At 41.5% G+C, this 24,564-nt stretch overlaps 2 protein-coding genes across 2 annotated transcripts; both read left to right on the top strand.

Annotated features, from left to right (window-relative positions):
- The first annotated feature begins 707 nt into the window (after positions 1 to 707).
- LOC108161448 lies at positions 708 to 2,039 on the top strand. Its single transcript, XM_017295710.2, has 2 exons — positions 708 to 1,427; positions 1,511 to 2,039. Exons 1-2 carry the CDS (start codon positions 801 to 803, stop codon positions 1,817 to 1,819), a joined length of 936 nt encoding a protein of 311 aa, XP_017151199.1. The 5' UTR covers positions 708 to 800; the 3' UTR covers positions 1,820 to 2,039.
- A 10,388-nt stretch (positions 2,040 to 12,427) lies between these two features.
- On the top strand, positions 12,428 to 13,585 carry LOC108161484. Its single transcript, XM_017295755.2, has 2 exons — positions 12,428 to 13,154; positions 13,241 to 13,585. Exons 1-2 carry the CDS (start codon positions 12,576 to 12,578, stop codon positions 13,340 to 13,342), a joined length of 681 nt encoding a protein of 226 aa, XP_017151244.1. The 5' UTR covers positions 12,428 to 12,575; the 3' UTR covers positions 13,343 to 13,585.
- The last annotated feature ends 10,979 nt before the right edge of the window (positions 13,586 to 24,564 follow it).

Genomic DNA, 24,564 nt, shown 5'->3' with positions numbered 1-24,564 from the left:
TTTTCTTAGCCAAGTTTCAAACCAGAAACGGTTTCAAGACAGGAAAATCCCACAGAAAATGATTTTCCCTTCTTCGTTTTGGTCCTCGGGATATAAATGGGACTAAAATTACCCAGGCCTTCTTACCCGCGCATTTGGTTAATTGCAAAATGTATTTCGCATTTGTTTAACTGTCGCCGCCTTATCCTCTTGTTCTTAATATTCTTCTTCTTGTTCTTATTGTTTGGGGTTTTTAATTTCAATTACCTGTTTGACTAATGGACAACCCTAGAAGACATGGACAGTGGTGGCGGAAGGGTGCTGGGAGATGGGCAGGTGAGCGACGGTACTCATGAGGAGCCTCTTAATTGTGGCAACAACAAGAGGTTCTCCCACTTACTTTGCATTGTTTATTGCCACTCAAAATCGCGCTGAAAACCCACCCCACTCTCTCTCTCTCGCGAGCACTGCAGCATTAATCTTAATGCACGTGCAACAATGGCGAGTCGACACGACGGAGTTTATGGCGCCCTCTCCCACCACCCCAGTCCAATCTACGCCCATGCATCCGTACCAGTTGCGCCCAAGGTACAAATAAACAAGAAGGTAAGGTAGCACGGCTCGATGGATCGAGTAATTATTATTAATATTTGCCAAGAGACACTTTTCTATTTTTCTTACTGCAGGGAAAATACATACGAAATGATATCGGAATTGTCGGAAAAATCGATAGTGTCATTGACAGTTAAACAACTCTTCTCTTCTCTACTCAAAAAGTATTAAGTTTTGAAAAACGAATAATAAAATAAAACAAAAAAGCTATGGATCTCCGGGTCTCTCAAGCAGCAATCAGCGTTACTGAGATGGAAACCACAGAGGAACCAGGCCAGAAACCGAAATGGCTCCCTTTTCCCCGTAATGTACGTACATTTATCTTGCCACTGCAGGTGTTGTGCAAGAATTCAGTGCTTGTAAGTGTCGAGGACAAGATCTTTAAGTGCAGCAAAGTTGTCCTGGTCGCCAATTGCCAGATCTTTTCGAGTACACTCGAGATAGGACATACCCTCAAGCTGACTTCCTCCTGCCTGAGCTCCAAGATGTTCATATTTGCCTACGGTTGGATGGTTACGAATCATGCCGCGATCCCATACGAAGACATGATCAACATGCTGATGGTTGCTGATTTCCTGAAATGCAGTCCACTCGAAAATAGCATTTTGACAATTTTCAATGACGTGGATAGCTACTTGGTGAAGGATTCCGTGCGTTTATACTTTGAGGCCATCGAGAAGGGAGAGAAAGGAGACCGCCTTGCCCGGCAGATGCTGCCGCGTGTGGGCCACTCCTTTCTGATTCTGGTTGCCTCCAAGGAGTTCGCGAGACTCACTGCGGAGCAATTGTACGATCTGTTGAGCTCCAGCCATCTGGCCGTGCACTCAGAGACTGAGGTATGTACTCCCCTCCGCCCATTCCCTTATTCAAATTCGAATTCAGTCATCAAATTGTCTTCCGACTGTTGTCTGTGTTCCAGGTTTTCTGTGCAGTCGTCTATTGGCTCCGCGAGGACTATAAGAGTCGACAGGAGCACGAACAGTATTTATTCAAGCAACTTAAGAACAAACGCATTTGGATAAAGGATCCCCTATGTCCGCACCTCAATCACAAAATTTCTTGGAATACGTTCGGCGACTACATGCAACTGTTAAATGCTGAACCAGAGGCGAATTTCCTAAGCCGCATGGAGATATTGTCGCCGAAGATACCGCCTGCTGTCTCAAAAGAAAGCATCCTCGACAACATTCTTGAAAATATCTACGAAAACATCATCTCATCCTCTTAGCTGAATACGAGCCAACACTCAATTTGAAAACTCGCTTGATTCAAAGAATGCCAAAGGGATTCAACTTTTTTGGATAAACTATAGATTCCATGGAATCCGTATATACATACGATAAGCAACGACACCTTATAAAATCTCTTGTTCTTGGTTTTGTATAAGCCCCAAAATATTACAGATCAATAAAGAGAACACACACAAGCCCAACAAATCTTCGCAGGAGACCCTGAATGAAGCGCACACATTTTCCTTCCTCATGCTACCCATAGGGAGGCTGCAACATTGCTCCCATCGTTGTTCAGGCAAAGTCAAGTTCTGGCACTTCATTATGCACAGTAAGATACAGATTCTTTGGTGCGTGGAGCGGTATCTAACTTAATTTAACCAACTAGGGACCAACGTGAAGGGTCCCCGTGGGGGCTGGTAGGGGGTGCCACACGCGAGTGTGTGGCTGTGTGTGTGTGTGTGTGTGTGTTTGTACTGCTAATGGGCTTAATAAAAAATGCAACATTTTGATTTAATTTAATTGAAATTCACGCCACTCGAGCAACTCCATTAGGCAGAAACGTGTCCAACGTCAAGGATGCAGATGATGGTGGCTGTTGGCGGGAAATCAAATTACCCCAAAGGCAGTGGTTCTGCCCTCTACAGGAGAGGCGGGGTTGCTGGAGGGAAGCAGCAGCGTACGTTACGGTGTGAGACAGAGAGGGAGAGAGAGAGAGTGGTGTGGTAGTTGTAGAAAATTCAAATAAATATTGTCAAAACACTTGTCAAATGGCTAAACAAAAGAGTGCACGGCACGAGCAGGGTGTCCCCCGCTCTCCCAGCACTCTTCCCAAAAACCTCCTCCGCAACCACAGTCCCCACCCCTACCCCCACCGTTGTATCCATTTGAGTGGGCGTGCCAATTGGTACTCGTTCGTAGGCGAAAATGAGTCGAAAACCTGAGAACTGGAACTGTAAGCAAATCAATTTGATTCGATTTAAATTTAAAAGCATCTGTACCCTGTACCATTCATCACCCTCCTCCTCCTCCCACCACCAGGCATAAGCCCTACCCAATACCCCCGCCCACCCCGTTCGCTGTTCTCTGGGTTCCGTTGAGCGATCTTGAGCGTGATTTTCATGTTGGGGGTCACGTGCCGTGGACGCGTGCCACTGACATAAGTTTACAGTTCGAGTTTCGCAGCTCTTCAGCTGGGAAAAGGGGGGGAATCGCATGACCAGGGGTCGGTTGTCCTGGAATAAAAAAAAGGGGTCCAGGCCGGGTCTCTCTCTAGGATTTTTCGGTGTTCAGCGACACGTTTGATTCGGTTTAGTTATCAGTTTATTAGTTGAAGGGATTTACAGAGAAGATTTTTTCAATTTATACTTTCTCCATTACTTTCTCTAATTCTCTGCATGTGTGTTTGCAGTTCTCATTAATGATAAGAGATAAGAGGGAAGAGAGAAATAGTAGAGAGGAATTAAGTTGCTTTGGCAATAAGCAGATGGGAATGGCATTTGAATCCATCAACGATGGAAGTACATCATATGTAACACCTTCTTCAGGGAACATATTCTGTCAGCTTTGTTTTAACTCCTGTCGTTGTCTGTAGTTTTTTAAGACCAACTTTTATACAGCTTTTGGACTGTGCCCAAGTTTTGGCCTTCATTCAAGAGTATCTTAACATTCACCTGTTTTCTAAACCCACAAAAGGATAATTTTAAGACACCTCTCTTGCTGTTTTTATGGCCCCTTTGTTGTGGCTTTAATTCTTGAATACCTTCTTTATCCAAACCTTCCAAAACCACTTGAACCTCTGAAATTTTCCGGCGTAACTTTAGCGATTTGTCCAATCGCAGATGACAACCGCGCAGCACATCCTGTGTACCACCTGTACAGTGCACACACCACACTCGCGGTCTGCCTGCCCCCAGCCCCTCATCGAAGCCACACTCGAAGTTCTCCAAAGTTCTCGGATCAAATCAGCCATAGAGGTGTCAATATACAAAGGACGCGCCCTGACACGCGTCTGACGTTTATTGGTGCCCTCCAGCACTGCATCGAAACTTTTGCCAAAGCAGAAAAACCTTTCAAGGAAAAGCCACATGTGGAAATTGTAGACGACAAGCAGACACAACACAAAACACAGCACACAGAGAAAAACATTCTAAAGGGCAGGAATGGAAGGACCGAAGATGGGGATACACTTTTGGGGGATTCTATAGGGCGTAGTGATGCAATGATTTAGTGGATGTCTGACATATATTATTCTTACTGTTATAACCGATCGTTGCCAAAGCAATTGTGATGTTCTCCAATGGTTTTCATTCATATACGACTGGGAAAGTACTCTACTGGATCTGAAATAAGCAACACAAAAACTGCAAATCTGAATGAGGGAATATATTTATTTTGGCATTATATTTATTTGGCCCATACAGTCTTTTTCTTTTGAAACGATTTCAATTTTAGAATGCCATCGTATATCAAGGGTATAAAAAAGTCAAACAATTATCATACCCGGACATCCGTCGCACCACTCCAACCCCTCCCCCCTGAATCAAGGCTATAGATATAGAGTGAGGTCGCGATTTGTATTTTTGTGTAAATATTTTCATGTCAATATTGAAAAAGCAAACGAAGGCAAAGGGAGTGAGTGGGCTGCAGAGGGTTCGAGAGTGGGGCAGGGCCTTTTAAGTGCTGGCTGCCCTTTAGGCAGCTGCCAAGTGGGTTTAAAATTTCCCATGTCCATTTCCTCCATTTACTCCCCCTTTACCACCCAACCAACTCTTGGCGTCAACTTGTCCAAACATTTTCCCTTGGCTTTCTTCTCGCCAAATATTTGAAGTGTTTCAGATTTCCCAGCAATGGGTGGAAAAAGAAACAAAATTTTTCAAAAATACAATTTTTCTTTTCTTTAAAGTGTTTTTTAGTCGCCATCCCACTCCAGGCCACCCCGGGCCACCCCGTGCCACCCCGTGCCCCCCCACTCCCCCAGGGCGGTCTCCTTTTGGCCACCAAGTGTTGCCAACTCGCTCAATGATTTCTGGCTTACAAAAATTCGAATACCCTATGCCAAGCAGAGTATTAGGGTATATTTTATTTGTGGAGAGGCATGAAATACCTCTACCAATAATTTTCTAGATATTTCTGTGAAAAATTCTGGTGTTCTTATTTGTAGGATTATATATAAGACTATTATCCACCAATCGCTAGAAATTCGTTGAGATCGAAATGGTATTATAAGTTAATTAATGAGAAAAAGTTTCTTGAAATTTTATTCCTTAACTATTTTCGTATCTTTGAGATATTTATGGCGGGTATCCTCATAGTCGTAGTGTCGACTGTGGCATTCTTGCTTGTTTTTACTGTGCTTCTTTTTGCTGCGTGGAGGGTTTCTGTTTCAAGCTACACTGCACTCTCCTCTCCACTGCTCAGGAGAGGGTGGCAGTGGCAGGGCCGTGGCAAGGACTGCGAGGCGTGGCCCTCTCGAGTGCGTGCTTGAAAATACAAAAATTTCACCGCATTTCGCGTTATTAACACGTAGGTGCCAAGAACCCTCAGGGGTTTGGGTTTGGGTTAGATGCGGTCTCATAGTGGTGCACAGTGGTGCTGTGGTGGTGCGATGGGTTGAGGTTTTTGGGTTGGGTTTGGGTTTGGCCTGGACCGCTGACACCGTGTAATAAGGAGTTTTCATGGCCTCTTGAACGCTCACGCTTACCAAGCGAGGACATTTTAATTGAGAGTGTTGCCAGGAAGGACGACAGCGACGACGACAACGTTGTCGATGATGATGACGACGATGCCGACGCGGTACTTGGCCAGCTGCCGCTTCTTCTGTTCCTGCTTCTCTGAAGCGCTTTAAGTGCGGTCCGTCGTCGTCCTCGCCACTCGGCGACATTCTTTCTCATCTTGGTAACGGCCCGTTGACTTGGGCCCCTGGTCTTGCGGCACCTTTTCTGCTCAGGTGTTGATGGATGAAATGCAAAGGCTGGGAGGTGCTCCAGAGTTCAGCGGACACTTACGCCCGGCCCCAAAGCGCTTTCAGAGTTAGCCATGGATATGATTTGGTAGCTAACCGAAGGTAACTCTTACTCTAAGTTCTTCTACTTCTAAAACAACTCGTTGTTGAAGCATTTGCCATTTCTGATGGAGAGAGTATCTAAGAGAAGAAGAGACTTGATTACAGACTTTTATTTCTCTTGATTAGATCAATCTCCTCCGAATCTATAGTAAAGTGCATTCTCACTCGTTATATTTATTGTATATCATATGGTTGCTATATAAACAATCGTTGATTATTTCTATGAATTCTATCGAGGGTGCACTGTATCCCCTCCTATTCATATTCCCTGTATCTGTATTTGTATTCCTTGTTTTGCATACCTACCGATGGATGCACAACACCCAGCATTGTATCCTGAACCTTGCAATGTCACACCGCAGAAGTAGCACTCTGTGGGGACCGCAATGTGGTGTTGGAACCACAGTAACAACCTATCATCATCCTCATCAGCATCATCATGAATGAATCTGTCATATTATTTCGGCAATGATGTTGACAACGACAGCAGCAACAGCAACAACAGCGACCACCGCTTCTTTTATAGCCTCAAAAAATCCCCCAGTGTGCAATATTTATCATGTCACATAATATTTTTCTGGCATTTGCACGTCACCTCCATTCCACTCCACTCCACTTCCATTCCCATCCATCCACTCCCTCAACCATTTCTCTATCTTCCGCCCCAGTCTATATCATTCTCGCCGCCCCTTAGACATATAGAGAGACATCCAGAAATCACAACCCCTTCGCCTGCTGCTGCGCTAACCAAACGATGTGGGTTGGACCTGAGGTGTGGGGGAGTGTTGGTTGCCAGCCAGCCAGCCAGCCATCAATTGCAGTCATCAACCACCGCCAGGACGTCAGGACGATATCGCTGGAGAACCCACCCAAGCCAAAACCCAAACCCAAACCCAGACGTAAACCAAACCAAACCAAACCCATGCCATGTTCATTGAATTTTCTGCTGATTTCATTTCGACTTCTTTTGCTCCGCTGGGAACCCAACTTTAAGTGTGGGATTTCTGGGGAGGAGTGGTTGTTGTTGCCAGCCAGCTTCTGTTTTGCCTGTAAATATTTTTTGGCAAGTGCCGCCTTCCCCCTTGAGGGCAAATTAATGATGTCTTCCCTTCGGAGTACCCAAAATGGAAATTACTTATAAATTGCTCTTGCTGAAGTCGTTGGCTGTTGTGGTTTTATCACACTATTTAGACAAATATATTAACCCAATCGCTGGTGGCTGGTGGATGGGAAGTTCCTGTTAGATAGGGTGATAATCCCTGAAATGGTGTGTGGGAAAATGTTTGTACATTTAGAACATTTTGTGAAGTATATATTTAATATATCTTATAGGGTAAAACGGAAGCTGGCCTGACCGTTAATGCTAGATATTCAAATGAAATAGATTTCAATACTAGTTGAATCTAGTGGGTACGCAAATAGGTTCTAGGAAAATGGCTAATTTGATCGAGGTCCAGGCTCCTTTTCCACCTTTTCAACCATTTTGGAGCACCCCCCGATTCGCATTGCCATTTCAGTAGCCTTTTGGCCGTGTCTATCTGTCTGCGCCTTCTGTCTACCGGGGTCTCCTCTTGAAGCTCGGAAATGACAGACACCCCACCCCATCAAAATAAAAAAAACCGCGAAGAAAAAGCAACGAAAACAAACCGAAATTGTTGCCAGGAGGAAAGGGAATTTCTTTTGTTCTTATTGGAGCACGCGCTGCCAAATGCCAATACAAATGGCGCAAAAAAGGACGCGCCACGGTCGAGGATATGCCACAGAGAAGCGAACAAAAACAAAAACAAAATAAGAGAAAAAGTAACCCTGGCCAGGGTTGCAACCACTTTGAAGTGTTGCTGTTTGCTCTGCTCTGCCCCTGCCGCCCTTTTGGCGGGGACTTCGTCCTAAAACATGCGCACTAAACGATAATAGTTTGCCCTCCGACACCGCGCTGCTCCCCAGGACTCATCCCCAATCACTCCCCCAATCAACCCCGAAGAAGACGCTGCTCCATTTTGTTCCATTTCAGATTCATTTCAGCCCCCAAAATTCCTTAGATGAGGAGGAACTTACATATTAAATATTCGAAAAAATGCATTCGTTCACTTATTCATTCGCATATTCAGAGACTCGAAGGGGCAGGAGGGAGACACGGGGGATGGTTGTTTACTTCCTGTTCCCGCAAGATTGATTCACAGCGTGACCAAAGGTCCTGCAACAAAATTATTCACGCATCTCGTCCCTGGACATGCAAGCCACCAAAAAATAAAACATAATCAAAAAAAAGAACCGGACACGTGCGCACTCTGATTTTTTACGACTTTAAGGCAGGAGCAGAAGGAGTCGTAGGCGGGGAGGAAGCGTCGGAGAAGTAAAAACATTTTACGAGGGTGTCGTACAAGCTTCAATATCCTTGCCCCATGGCTCCTTGGCCTTCTGGCTCATCAACGACAAGTCCTGCGAGGGGATTTCTCTTGCCACACCCATTAAACATATTTTCTTCCCGTATTTTTTGATGAAAATACCTATAAACCATATGGAAAATTACAATCTGTGATAATTCTTTGATATGTCTTTAAGCATAGAATAATTTCTAGAGGGGTTTATTCTTCTTGTATTAAAATTGTACTCCGTTAACTGAAATTAAACCTAAAAGAACCTTGAAGTGATCTATTTTATTCACTGATTTTTCTTTAACAAACCTTTCTTCCCAGTTCCAAAATCTCTTGTTGCAAGACTTAAATCAGTAATACTTATATACACATCCCTGACCCACGCACACATAAGATGACCAGCAGGAAAAAAATGGGAAACCATCTAAAAAAAAATCACATTCCATAAAAACGAAATGCCGAAAAACTGGGCGTTTCCGGAACCCGCAATAACTGTCAAATATCAATGTGCCCCGAAAAGAGAAAAAATAGCAAGAAATACCATAAAATAAATAAATTTATGTAGGACAATAAAAATAAAATCCAATAAAAGTTGCCTTTCCTCCGGGAACCCCCCAGCAACCAAGGAAATTCTGTTCTTCCGAACAATAAGGATGTGGGAATTATAACCAAATTATATTTAATGGAATGTACAATCAGCATATATTTACATGCAATGTGTGGAGGTAAAGTAGCGACCCTACCCGTATCCCGTGATCGTATTCAAATGGAGGTCAAGTTCAGCGATAAATATTATTGGGAAAGTCGGCAATGATTTTTCCTTAATTTTCGTATTTAATTGTGGCCCGCATTAGCCCATGAGAAGCTGCGATGTTGATCTCTCTTTGGGGTAATTATTCAATAGTTTGAATTGCAGTCCGATCTGACAGATTACCTACAGTGACAGTGACCCCCGATGGCAGATTTATCCACCCCTAACCCATTTCCATTTGATTGTTTGCATGTCCCGGGACAAATGGTGCTCATTAGGTGCCCTGCCGTCCATCAGGGTTGTTGCTCGGCGCAGTAATAAATTTAATTATAGTTAATCTTCAATAATTTGGCATGAGAAAATGCCACTTGGTTTTCTTTGGTCATGGTCATGGTTTCGAGAGTGAGTGGTTACAAGATAGAGCTTCTAGATACCTTTTTTATCCAAGAAATCATTAAGCATCCCCATTTAGCAATCCATCAGCTGATCGATAAAGGAGATGGATAGCAGCCGCATTCAATTAAGTAATCCCCTGTAGACATTTGTAATATCCGCAACCTGTTCATGTCACAAATCTCTCGATAAGGCATCTACCATTCCCTGAATAATCAGCTTTAAGTCCGATTACTGCGGATTTTCGCTGCAGGGTGGTGGTTTCGATTAAAACAGAGAGGACGGCCGTTAGATAAGCCACACAAATTTACATATACTACGTGTGTACCTTCGGACCTACATCAAAGAGAACACAGACATTCGGGCAGAGAGAAACTTGACATTTTGCACTTGGTCAAGCATGGAGAGCGGAGCAGAGAAACTGGGCGACATCTGAAGGGGTTTGCACAACTTATGGCGACATCGATAGTACAAATACAAAACCGACAAAAAAACGAAACCCCTAAAAAATAAAGATACACCGAGACTCACGCTCTCTCTCTCTCTCTCTCTTTCTCTTTCTGTGGAAACCACTCGACAAGCTGTTGGCATACATACGATACGATACGAGAGGAGAATGTGCTGAAAGACACTCGAAAGTATGCTACAGTTGCCGGCGAATGTCTCCACACGCACACACACAAACACACCGACACACACAGCCCGAAACATATTCGTTCTCATTCTCATCCTGATCCGTAATCCCCCCGGCCCCACAGAGAACTCTGCCTGTCATTTATCTTCACCGTTTTTTTGTGTAACGAGAAATGTCGAGCATCCAGCCCAAAGTTTGTCTGTTCCTTTTTCTTTTTTTATCTTTTACAATTAGAAATACTGTCCTTGGGCTCTTCATATACATACATATATATATATATGTATATATATATAAATATATATATATATATATATATATATATTCCTTTTTCTGATTTTTTCGTCTTTTGGTCAGATAAATGCAATTTTCGGTGTGTTCTCCCCCTCGCTGTTAGCATGTGATTAAGGAAGGAAATTGTTTTGGACAACGCACAAAACAAATAACGCGCATGGGGCTCGTCCTGCGGCCCCTGCGGCCCTTGCGGACCCTGCTCCCTGTCTGTCTGTCTGTCGGAAGAGGATGTTCTGTTCGTTCGGTTCTTATCGCCTAAGTAGCATCATTTAACTGCTGTCTGTGGTTGCTTTTTGCCGCTTTTTCCAACTTTTTATTGCATCATTTGTTTTTGGTTGTTGTTTTTGTTTGTTTTTTGGGTCAAATAATCGCCTGGGCAGTATAATTTGTCGTGATGAATGTTTCGTGAATGGTTTTTCCTGTAATTTAAGGTAAATATGTCTTTCCGATTGAGGATATGTGATTCATGGTAGCCAATGGTTAAAGAAAATTTTCGAAGTAAAATGGACCTGGCTTAAAAGTTTCTAAGAATATACCAAGGGGCAAGCCTCCGGCTCACTAGCCTCGGCTCGCTCGCGCCGATATGAGTCAACTATCTGAAGATGACCCAAAACTTTTTTAAATAATAGAGAGATGATACGATGATACGTATACAAATTAATTAGGCAACAATAACTTATATGGGCCTTTTGTTAAATCTATGTACATCGAGCCAAACGACGAAAGATTTATGATTTTAAAATTATTTTCTGGTTAAAGCTCGGAAAGTAAACTATTGGCTAAAGATATGTTTTGGGATATAACTCGACTATTTACTGAGAACAGATATTTCGAAATATTTTTTCCTTGATCTAGAGACAATTGATGGTGATCCTTGGAGAAGTCACCCACTAATTGGACATATGGAATTGCGGTCGCCTGGTGACATCAAAACCCAACAGGTTGTCGCAGTAACTATCGTATCACGTATTATAACCTCTCAAAAATGGTGGATGATGCACAGTTCTAGATAATTACATAATCAGGAATGTTAAAAAAAAGGTTATTGTCCGTCAGAGAGGGTCGGATCTGCAGCTGATGATGGGAAGGCATTTGATGGGTTTGTAGTTTGGGGTGACATTTTGTGGTTAAGCAATTTCGCCCTTGCCATGGGTGGAGCGGGATGGAGCGGTGTGGGTGGCATCGTCCATCGCCCGGCAACGAACGCATAATTTATAATTGTCAAAAGAATTGCCAGGGATCGGGACTGCTGGGGGATGGGTCGCGCGTCAGCGCTGATTTATGGAATTTAATAAATTTCCACAGATTTTAATCGCTTGTAATTATACGAAAAAGAAGGACAGAACAGCAACAAAAAAGGTGCAGCAGCAGCAAAAAAAGGACACAGTACAGAGACAGAGACACTTCGCAAATTTCAATTAAAATTAAGAACGAAATCAGCGACAGGTAATGTCCACGTTTCTCCCTTATTTGATTGGTTTTTCCACCATTCAATGGCAGTGTGTGTGTGTGTGTGTTACCAATTCAATTTCCCAGCCAAACGTTTTCCTTTTATTTTTATTTCATTATGTATTTTTTCCTGGACTCTGGACTCCCCGCTCTCCTGGTACTTGCGATTGTATTATAAAGCCTCTCATATTCTTACCAGCAGCAGTCACAGATTGATTTTGCTCTCCTCTGTCCTCTCCTTCCTATCATCTTTTTGTTGTGTGTGTATTTCCTTGGAGACAAACTGGCCCGCCCACAGGACTTGCGTTTTTCATTTGAACTTCAAAGAACTTTCGGCTGCCGCTGAGCCTCGAGTGTCCTTGCCGTGTGTGGTCCTCGGCTTATGCTTCTTTTTTCCCATTTATGTTGCGTTTTTCTGGCTTCGGTTCTGGGATTCAATTTTTTCTTGTTTCGGCTCAGTCGGCCTCAATTTGATTTCCAAAAAAAATGGCAAAAGAAGATGAAGAATCGAGCGGTCTTGAGGTGTGGCACAGTCGGCACTTTTGTGGTTTCTGGGGGAAGGACTACTGAGTGATGGCGATGCTGGAAGGTCAAGGGGATGGAAGCTTCTACGAGAGATCTTTTGAAGGGTATGGCATTGAAATTTCTGTAGCATCTTTCATGACTCGATTATAAACTCCGAAAATACAAATTCATTCATATATGTAATCATCAAAATTGTGCGTTTTTTCCGAGAGTTTTACCGATAAAATCAACTGCTGAAAATCAACCAATATCAATCAATTAATCGCTCATCATGGCCGAACGAGCTGGAGGACACTTGAATTTGTACATGTTTGTGCTGCACACTGGCCTGCTGATGTCATTCTTTATTATGAGCGGCATTATGCAATGGATGCTCCTTTGCATATACATGAAGCATGGACATATCGTGTACACGATGATTTTATTCTTCGCCGCTCTGTTGCTGCTCACCTGCATACACTTTAGCGAGTTCCTCAAGTACGGCAAGCCATGGAACTACGTCGCCATTCTCACTTGCTACGAACTATTGACCCTGGGAGTCACTAGCTTCATTGTGGACAGTAGCGCTGGCGCCGCGATAGGTGTCATTATGGGTGCAATTTTAATCTGGGGTGCAATTCTGGCGGGATGCTATGCCATCATTCGTTTTGTCAAGTATCCCAATCCCTACATATTGGGCGGCGTTGGCGTTGTGGGTCTGATGATCTCCATTACCATGGTGGCCGTCGATCAGGTCCTGGATTTCAGGGTTTGCGGGGAAATAGCCCTGTTCATTGTGTTGCTAAGTGTTATCACCATGCTGGTCTCCCATGTGCTGATGACCTACGACAGCAGAGACGTACTCACGAAGGTGGATACCCTGCTGGTGGCTTTTGTGCTCTACCTTAATTATGTGATAATTATGGTGATCATATTCATTTTCGTCATTCGCAACAGGCGCTACAAATACGTGGAATGTACTACCGAAGTCACTGTGAAGCGCTCAATCGAGGCTACAGAGGCGGCAACATATTTATACAAACCTGCATGGGAAATTGATTGACGTGTTGGAATGCTGCAACGCCCACCTACCCACCCATCGTTCAACGATGATGCCGTGGAGATTCTCTTTATTTGGTACAGCACATGAATCATCATCTAGCCTCAATCACGTCCCTGACTCATAATACCTACGTGACTTGCGATCTGAATTCGATTTCTGTTTGTGGAAATCCCCCATATTTTTGACAGATAATATACGTACTTGGTTTATATTTGTTTTCATAAACCTTTCAATAAATTAAGTTTGTGTTATTATTTGTATTACTCAAGGATTGTCAATTGAGATATATTATAAGGAATACATCTTATCTAAACTATTATAATATATATTGTATATATATCTATTTTATATCTAGATCTACTTCAAAACCAACGGAAACTTGTGTTAAATTTTGAAAATAAAAAGCTAACATTTTAAAGACTTTAAAGGACTGGTAATAAAAACAAATGATGCTATCTGGTCACACTGGTCAGCCATAAATTAAACTAGAAAAATATTTGCCAATTGGAATTGCACAGGAAGGACGCAGAATGCCCCCCGCCTCCACCCCACACACAAACAGAAAGCTGATATCGCTGTAGTTGGGGGTCAGGAGAGTCGCAAGAGGAAGAGATGCCATGCCGGCAATTGAAATTGTCGTCATTTCTGTTGTTATTGCTAGGTTTTTTGGTTCGCAGCAGCGGATGCAATTCCTACAAAATGATAATTTATGATAATGATGCTTCCGTTATGGGGCGCACAAAACTGGACACACAGGACACGAGGACATTGAGAGACATTGGATTGTGGCATGCAGCATAAAAATCATCGAGCCAGAGGGGGGATACAGTGTGGGGGGCTATGGCGAAAAATTTGCCCGTTTTCATTCATTTTACGGGGTCTGGCCTCGCATATTTATTGATAATTTCCGTGAATTTTGCAGCAGTCAAGCGAAAGCGGAAGTTGTGCCATTTGCTGCACGCCTGCCCAAAAAAGGACAATAGTTGCGCCATGCAGCGGACTGTCTGGAGTGCCCAGAGTGTGGGCCATGACGGGTTACGAGACTGCGACAGTGCCAGGCCCAAATCAAAGTGTGTGCCTATCGATTGTCTAAGCGTTTGTCTAAGCAGACTGTCTCCCTCAACAATTGTTTCGACTGCCTGCCCCTGAGTATTTATGGGTTACGCTCGGGCAACAATGGGCCCGTCACGTCCATTGTCTCTGATTATCAATAAACATTAGCCAGACAAAAGGATGACTCTCGCCATTGGGCGAGCAATTCTAATGACCTTGAAAATTAGTTCCTGCACCCATCTAGGATCCAGCCTCCCCCCATCCCCTCGTACTCATAAGCCCACAAAAATCGTTAATTATTGTTTATTATTTATCGTTGATTGCATATTAATTGTTTTCGCTTTATGACAAAAATTGCATTTTAATTTGAAATTGCCAGCATATGGATGTCGGCCGTCGGAGGTCAGACACGTTAACATATGCTGGGTCTCAGCTCATTGCCGATGCACTGCATCCGCTTCTGGTCAAATGGCAGGAAGATGCATTAAGGCCACAAATAGTGTGGGACAAACCGACAGGAAGGACACCGTGACAGCAGCCAGACCAAAGAGCGGCTATAATGAGCCGGGAATCATTTGAATTATTATCGGAACTTTAATCATGATGGAATTATATTATATTATTTACTGCGTGAATGGATGTACTAGTGGCGAATGGGTATTAAAGCGGAATCTGTTTAAGGTATTGATAATTGTTACGGCAGAGAACGCTGTGGCAGCACTAAATATCACTGCGCCTAACAGCACAGACATTAACAGCAATCAGCAAAGGGTCAAACAGGGCGAATGGCAGATATAATCGACATAAGCAAGACAAGGAAGAAAAAGAACGTGAAAACATTTTAAACCAGCAATGAAAATACACCACACATAACATCTCAATAAAGCTAAACTTGAAGTACAAAACGACAAACACAGGAGGCTTATTAAACGTACGGCCCCAGATTTGGAGGCGTTGCCCGGCGCGGCAATAGATAATGAAATTACTTCGATTTGCAAGTTTAGTTTTTAAAATACGATTGCAACAGTGTGATATCACAGGAGTCTAAAAACTCTGAGAACTAGGCGTCAAGCAAGACGGACAGACTGACAGACAGACATACGACTCGGCTATTGATGCTGATAAAAGTATATAGCTGGATATATAGCTGGGGTCGGAAACGCTTCCTACTGGGTGTTACACAGCTACACATCCACCACAAATCTGATACACCCCTATACTCTTTGAGTATCGGGTATATCGCTCATCCGAAAGTGTTGATTGGTGCTATGGATAAAGAATCAAATGTTATGTGTTGCACATCAGGAAAAGTGCAACTGCCAGAAATTTTAACAGATAGTATTGATTCGTCTGCCATGTGCTGCATCACTACCAGTTTTTTGCCTTCAATTTTAGCTATTTGAGAAGCTTTGGTTTGATGATAGTTCACACGATAGGCAGGACAGAGTTGAAATATTCGGAAAATAACACAATTGAATTGTATCAGAACTTTTTTAACATTCTAAAATCATAGGGATATATCGAAGACCAATATTTTAAGAAAAGAATAGGTATATTTGTCAAGGTAATAGTAATAGTCTTTAAACTCCTTGAAATTTTCTCTTCAGATATATAATATTAACGTTATCCATTAATATTTATTATAATCGCGCAGCTATAGTTCCTTGGCTTCCATATTCCCCGTTTAATCTATTTGTTATCCCAGAAGCATACCCTTGTCAGACGAGAAGTACCCATTACAATTATGAATTTATCATCATTCATTTATGCCATTCTTCCTACAGAAGAGAGCAGCCAACTTTTGGGCTATCAAAGCACGAGGGCAAATTTGTTCAGCTGCATTGAGCTCAGCTACTCATTTGCAAGAATTTAAAGTGCACTTGCCAGTTGCATGTGGAATGGATATGGAAATAGTTTTCCCTTATCTGGCCGGGGGTTTGGATTCGGGTTGGCAGAAAATGGAGCCAAAAGTTATAGACGAACAGGCAAATGCAGGAGACTTCCATTTCCTCCATCTCTGGGAAGTAGTTCCATCAGCGACTCCAAAAGAGGCAACAAAAAAAGGACCAACTTTCGTTGGGCATAATGCGAGAGTCCCACAGTGAGAGAGAAGTGTTTGGCATAAAGTTATGCGCCAGCCAAACAACAATAAAATAATATAATTTTTTTGTTTGCAAAACTCTCAATTGGAGGATAGGATGAAAATTTTTTTTTCTTGTTTTGGGGCAAATACGTGTTGCAGGCGATGCCTTGCGTCCTTCTTTTTTTTGGGGCAATTCGCGACTTGCGTTCGACGCTTGGTCATAAACTTTTGAAGGAATATCGAAAGTTTCTTCCTGGCATCGCGCTCTCGGCTCGGCAAAAGCTTGGGAGCTGCGCGAGAGACACACAAAGGCTACAAAACTTATAACGAGAAAACTTTGGCACTTGGCAAATGCGCGATAAAGAAACAAACAGAACAGAACAGAACGGAACAAAATAGAACTGAGAAGCATACATATATATCTGGAAGGGAGAGGAGATGAGACGCGCTGAGATGAGCTGGAGCCGCGGGGAGGCGGCAGTCGGCGAAAACTAGAAGAAGATGCCTCGCAGTTGATACGAGGCAGAGGTAAGTTGGCTAAAAACAAAATGGAAGCTGATAAAACTGTCTTTGGCGATGGCGAATTATGGTTGAACTACGATTAAAAGGAACACATAAGGGTCTCCAGAAAACCTACTCTCCAAACAATTTAATTTTTATTAAAATTAAATTAAGATAATGATAAATTAATAAATAAATATAATAAAATAAAATAAATACAATTGTAAGAAGAGTATGATTTCTCTGGAGAAAATATGTTTAAGTTATGTTATACATAAAAGGAGCTCGAATTTGTTAGATTGATTACATTAAACAATAAAAAATCTAGGATTCAAAATCATGTCCGTGAAATTAAGTGGAAATTAAGATAAAGATAAATCAAAAAATAAACAATAAAATAGTGCTTGTTATTTTTAAGAACATATGATTATTCTGGAGATTTTATTTGTATTTATTTGATAATTTATATGAATTATTTACATGAATAGCATTAGGTTTACAAAATCTAAATCCACTTAAAAAAAGCCATCTCGACTTGGTTCTTCGGATGCAATTTTGTTGTAATCAAATCCATGTACAAATAATAATATATTTTATTTAAAATTAAAATCCTTTGGAGAAAAGTTTTTAAGTTTTTAAAAGTTTTTTATTTTGTTTTTTTTGCTGCTACTTTTGTATAGAAACTTTTAGCATATTTAAGTTATGTTACAAAATAAAAACAGCCGAATGCAAATAGAATTTATTTACAATTTAAATAAATTTATACCAACAAATAAGCAACACGTGAGCATGTAAGTGTCCCATGGCAATTCGGTTATACCCATGACAGGATATAGGAAACAGCATATAGCAGAGCCAGCGATTGGATAAAAACTTGCTCAACCTCAGCCCACAGAGCATCGGGGTTCGAGGCTGGGACAGGGGGTTCGGGATTGGGTTGGATGGCTGGCGAAATATAAAACTTCGGCAAAAGCAAAATTGTTCCCTGACAATGGAAAAGCAGAGGGAAAACTCAAGAAAACTCATTCGCGCGCATTTCAACTAACTAGCAGAGTGGGTGGGTTGGGGTGAGGTGAGGTAGGTTGCCAGTAAGGAAAAACTGGCAAAAATTATTATTTACGCACGGATGGTGTCATCTAATTATGAATTCATTTTCATTTTGTGTACACGCTGCATACTGAAGCAACAAAAACGGTTTCCTGGGTTTCCTTGGGCTTCCTTGGGCTTCTTTTTTGCTTCTGGGGCCGGCTAAGAAATTAACAAAATGCGACCGCACTCGGACAATACACCTGCAGCAGCAGTGACGTTGCAGGCATCCTGATCGTCATTCCCCACATTATTACGATGCTGGTGGCACTGGGGACTGTCTGCTTTTAATGCAATATATTTTCCAAGAGATTTTTCCAGGCACCCGCGACGATAAAAAGTTTCGCTGCACGCAGCATTTTTACTACGCGAGTATTTTGCATTCTGCAGCTTTGCTGCATTTTGGCTTAGACCAAAAGCCAACCCAAAAGAAAATTTCATGCTCTTTGAAAACTTGTTAAAGTATGATAACCACAATGCAGGCCAGCACTACCCCCACTCCTCCATCTCCCTTCACCTACTTCCCCTAGAGTTCGCCGCAAATAATAATAAGCAAGTTGGATGCCATTCCAGAGACCGGGACTCGTTAACTTGCCTCCCAAAAGTTAAGAAATGCATAAAATTTGTTAACAAGCTAAAAAATAATGCAGGGGAAAAAATAGAATGCCTTGTTCATACCTATACCGGGGATGGGGTAGGGATGGGGGTAGGCACAAGGCAGCCATTTTCTTAGCGGATATAACTAACAAGCGCGAAATTCTCTTTCTGATGCCCTTTTTTTGACCATAACTATTTTGCTAAGAACCTGGAATTACACCATATTCGTTGCAAGAAAAATAATCATAAAATATTGAATTTAATTTTTGGTTTTTGAATTTAAAAATAAAAGATACGGAATAACTCTTATTTATAGCATTTAACTAAATTTAATTTGATTTGAATCAAACTCTTAACACAAAAAATTAAAAGTACATACATAAGTGTTCCTTTGTAAAATTTTGATAAAAGTATTTTTTATGATTGTTTTGCATTTTGTAAATAAAAATTAAAAATAACTTATTAAAAACTAATTTTATTCGTATGTCGATCTGCAAAAAGATTTCATATTTCTTTCCATATAGAAATCTCCAACAAATTCGAACTGAAGATTGAATGTTTATAGCATTTGAAAGAGCATTCCCAGTGGGTTCTATCTTTGAAAATATTTTTGCTTCTTATTAATGTTCGCATTTTGGGGGTGGATGTGTATTGTTTGGGCCAAGAATGCATCAAGATTTGTGTTAAACTATGTTAAATGGTAATTTCAATGCAAAGTTTCGCTAATGAGAACTAGAAAACACTCAAAATAATGATGTTCTTCTGTAGAAAGTTGTAGCCTAACAATCTAACAATCGTTAAGAGTGTGGCACTAAGTACTACAAAAAAAATGTATTCACATTCTCCCAAAACCTTGGCTGCTGTCGTCATATATTTTTAAATTGCATTTCAATTGGTTTTGTTTCGGTGGGTTTTGGTTTTTTCTTTTTTTTTGCTCTTTCCTTTCCGCTTTTATGGCAGTTGGCATATTTTTGCGGTTTCAGTTTTTTTCCTGCCACTTATTTGACCGCTAATTACATTTTAATGTAAATTAATGAATCCGTGCACTTAACTTGGCCACATTGTCCCTCTCTGTCTGGCTCTCTTGCTCTCTCTCTCTCTCTCTCTCTCTCTCTCTCTCTGTCACTCACATACTCTGTCTGGGGTCTCACAGCCTGTCAACTTGTCTGGCCGCCATCCTCCGCGCCAACACTCTGACTCATTGAGTTTCATGGAACCACAGCCACGTCCACAACATCAAGAAGTTGCCTCATTAGCCATTCGCGTTGAAAGCCAGAAATCGGAGATTTTTCGGTTTCTTTTTTGGCCTGAACATTTTGATAAATGATTGAAATAAATGATGTTGGCTTTGGCTTTATGGCTTTATGGCCGAAATTAACAGAAACTCGAGAGTCTGTGACGTGACGGTTTTGGGCTTTCACGCAAATGGAGATCATCATGGATCAAATTTGAAGGCAGATCATGGCATGATGGGATGTAAATCTAAATTAGATACTTATTTACGGAGAAATATGTTTGTCCTATTTTCGTTTTTCGATATTTCATTGGACTTGTCATGGGTTTAAGGAATCCAAAGGAATTGGGAAACATCTCTCTATTATATGATAAAAAAGTTTCAGCTAGCGGTGGCAATTTGAATCTCTGGGATAGCTGAAGAAGATAAAGAATTCAGAGAGGGAGTCAACCACAGTATAAGTTAAGCATCTTAGCGTCCTCCCATCCATCATCTTAAAACACTCTAAGCTGCATCCATGCTTGAAAATTAGCCAAAACATGGACTGACTCTGACTCTACCCCAACCTGAAGAATTTCCAGCTCTTTAAACATCGCACCCACTCAACGCAACCATCGTCTCGGCTCGGCTAATTTTGCAACACATTTTGATAAGCTGGAAGCTTCCTTTCCTCTTTTTTTCCCCTATATACTGTTTCCATATTAAAAATATTGTTTGCCTTTGCTCCAGCCCCAACTAAGGGATGTTGCATTATAATATATGAACACTCTCACGGCACACCTATTACTATACTCGTGTATGTGTGCGCCATTATGGAGGATGCGACGCCTGTTTTGTGTTTTTGCTTCACATGTGTGAAATTGCATGTACGTAGGTACAGGCGCAGGTGTGTGCCGTATGGCGTATGGCGTGTGGCAAGGAGAATGATGCATTAGACACATCATAATTAAACGCGGCATGGTGCTCATCATCGTCACCCATCTCTCCGTCATTATTATCAACATTTTTTCCATGATTATAATATGCCACTCGTGATGTTGCTTCTGGTTCTTGCAGCCAGCACCCGCGCCAATTAGGGAAATTGTGTGCTATTTCCAATTTGAAAATTTCAGCTCTTCTCGCTCTTCTTCTTCCGGCTTGTCTTTCCCCGACTCTGGGGGCTTAAGTGCCCCACCAACCAGCCAGCCAACCAAACAGCGAAAAAATATTACAAACGCAAGAGAGGCGGAGTGAAATATCAAATACCCTTGCAGACACTTTCTTTCAAAAGCTTTTATTCAAATATAAGTATTTGTTTGTATGTGTGGAAATTCGAATATAAAATATACATGATTTATTTCTAAAAATCTAAAAATATATGATCCAACATTAATTCTTATTTACATATCTCTTTCTGGAATATACGATTAAGCTAGAACTAAGAGATCAAATATATATATGAAATACTAGCTTGAAAGCCCCCTAGCCACTCGCTTCGGTCATGCTCCAAACCCCGGATCACTCGCCTTCCTTGCGCGCGCACGTATGTATGAGTAAAATATCGGACGACGACCGAAAACTCTAAAATCCTGGTATTTGTGCAAACTTATACCGAGACTTCAAATTCCCTACAGTGAAGAGTATTAGAACTGAATAAAACAAAGGTAAAATCTGCGATTTGTTCACCGTTCAACTTCCAAGATCTCCCTCCTGTATGTGTGGGCTGTGGGCTTTGGGGGTTTTGTGTTGTCCATTAGCCAAAATGGAGCAGGCTATTTTTGATTTAATGAGCCATGGTCTAATGGATTTTGATGTTTCGCTAACTGTAATTAAACACTCGCTACCCCAAAAAAATCAGACAACGAACAGTTTCTGTAGTTCCCTCAAGTCTCTGCTTTTGTTTTCATCCCATAAGGAAGTTGGACTCTCAAGTGCATATTTCGGAAGCTCTTGGAGCAGCAACAGAATCTTCAGCAGTCCCCAAAAAATAACTAACCAAAAACGATTTGGGGGTGCAAACTGAAAGTATAACAACGAAATAAATAAAAAAAAAACAGCGAAGTAAAATAAAATAAACAAACAAATGCCTCATTACATGCGAAATTAAATTTAAATGTTTGCTTAATGCGATTCCCAGAGTTGCCCAGGGTGGTCCCGGAATAGTACGGGGTGCTCGGGGCTACTGGTACCCAGCAAAGGGCGGAAAAGGTACAAGCCCGAACCCAAACCCGAACCCGAGCAGCACCACCAACGCACATCAAATATAATTTCATTTTGAAGCCCAGGGCTAACCAAGGATGATGACGATGACGATGAGGAGATGACGGGTCGCCGACGCATGCTTAGAAAAATATTTCTGGTATTTTTCCTTTTTCTTTTTTCCTTTTCCATCCCATTTTTCCTGTCGTTTTTTGGCCTCTCGACTGAGTGGAGAAATTAGAATTTTTGCGTGTGTCTGCGGTCGCCGCATTTGGACGCCGACGGATGCCGCCATCGCTCCAGGCCGCATTTCCTGACACTCTCCCCCCCCGCCCCGTGACACATAGCACCAAATTTAATATATATTTATGCAGGGTATAAGCTCAAGGGTGAACAGGTTATATAAGGTTTGGCAATAAGGAATAAATGGGATAAGATGGGGAGTTGAAGGAACAGCGAATCTCAGCAACAATTATTCGAAAAGATTCCAAATTGCAGTGATCCTAAGTTTATATTTAAAAATATTTCAAAATAAGAACTCGAAAGATTTATCGCATAGATACTTAGATCTGAAGGAATAAGCATAGTATACAATTTAAAATATGAAATTCTATAAATAACTGTTAATATGTACATATGAATTTTTGAATTTGAAAGGATTTATCTTAGATATCTCTCAATGCGTAAGAATATATTTTTTATTGAAATAGAAAGATCTGTTTTGATTTTTAGATGTACCATGTATGTAGATGTAGAAGTACTATAATGGTTGGAAAATTCGCTGAATTATTGACTAATAGCTCTACTTAAATGTACATATATTTCCGGAATCTCTTGTCTACTCCCCTTAATAATGGTCATCTAAATGTCGACTCTTTTTTTGTGGAAACTAACTGGTAAATATATAAGGCCGGAGTCTGCCAGAGAGACAAAATCATAATAATTTCAATATTTTTGTTGCCGGTTGATGTTGATGCCGTTGCCTGCTGCTGTCAGCTGCAAACTGTCAACGCAGGGCGTTTATTTGACAGCCGCTGGGGATTAGAGGGGGTACGGAATGGGGCATGGGAAATGGGGGGCTGAGACTGATGAGGCAGAAGGTTGTTCGGAAGTTGGATGGCAGCGGGGTGGCACGCTCAATTAAAAAATAATTTTTGTAGAATTATTAAAAAAATAAAATGTAAAAAAATAAAAGGAAAGAACGGGCATACCGAGGGCAGATCCTTTTTGGATCTGCATCCCAATACATTCACATGGCCATAAATTAAAAACTTAATAACGAGCGGGGCACAGGATTCAGCGCAAAAACCAGGACATGCCCAATACGTGTATCCTGCTCCTGCCTGCTCGATGTCCGCAGTCACATCACATACATATCTCTCTGTCTCTCTTCCTCTATGTGTGCTTCTCGATGGGATGCGACTGCGGCAGCAATAAATCGCTAACAGCAAATAAATCAACGCGCATAAATTCCAATGTTCGCCGAGGATGCATGCCCCGACTTTATTTACGACATTGCGACAAAGACAGTAACGGCAAAATGCTGCCCCTACCACACACCTCTACAACTCCTCTACATCTTTCCCTCTCACTCAGTCTCCCGTGCCCCTGACCCTACTGCACCTTCTAGAAATGAGAGGGACGAGGTCAAGCCAAGAGGGTGCCTTGTATCTATTTTTTCCTATGGAATAAAAATTTATTGAGATCGAAATGCGCCCGATAGATATATAGAAAAATTGTCCATAGCGGAACGCCCACTGTTGCAGGGCTCGGAAGCTTTCGGCTATAGGAAATCATTTTGTAGGAAAAATTTTGTTATTTTATCGGCCTATGGCACTAACAATAACATTACTTACAATAGATCTATGAAGGTATGACATTCTTTGGACCATTTTGTGGATTGGTAGCTAATTTTTTTAAGAATTACTGCAACTACAGATGTATCGTCTAAAAACGGCCTATACAATACAAAAAAAAACTTGTTTAAATGTCATAGTTGAAGAAACATTAAAAAAGGAATATAACTTTAGCTTTGGGTCGGTATATCTTCAGGTTTGTTCGTTCTATAGACTCGAAAGGCTGTACAATTTTCTTATGATTTTATTTGGTTTTGTGCATATCAGCTCTGAAAATGCCGATTAAAAAAGCCACCAAATCTCAGTTTCGGAATTTAAAAAAACGATTTTTGGGTCTATTGCATATTCGAAGTACGACTCACCCAGCCCAAATTTTTGTACATCGTGACGAACGAAACATCTCAAACAGAAATAAAAAAGAACATCCCCAAAACTCATTAATAAAAAAATCAAGTGATTCTTCAAGCTCCAGGACTTTTTCTTAAATTGCCAACTATCTATTAAACAAAATACGTTTTAAATTAAATTAAATTTGTATAGTTGTTCCCAAAAAAAGGTATAGAACCTAACATTTGTAATGTGCCTGCCAAGGTCCTGTCAGGGCACTGCGGATTTCGGATTCCCATTCAG

Source organism: Drosophila miranda, chromosome 4 (genome assembly GCF_003369915.1).
Source record: "Drosophila miranda strain MSH22 chromosome 4, D.miranda_PacBio2.1, whole genome shotgun sequence".
In the NCBI taxonomy this organism is placed as follows: domain Eukaryota; kingdom Metazoa; phylum Arthropoda; class Insecta; order Diptera; family Drosophilidae; genus Drosophila; species Drosophila miranda.
Note: the sequence above shows the minus strand (reverse complement) of the source record. Positions and strands in the feature narration are given on the sequence as shown.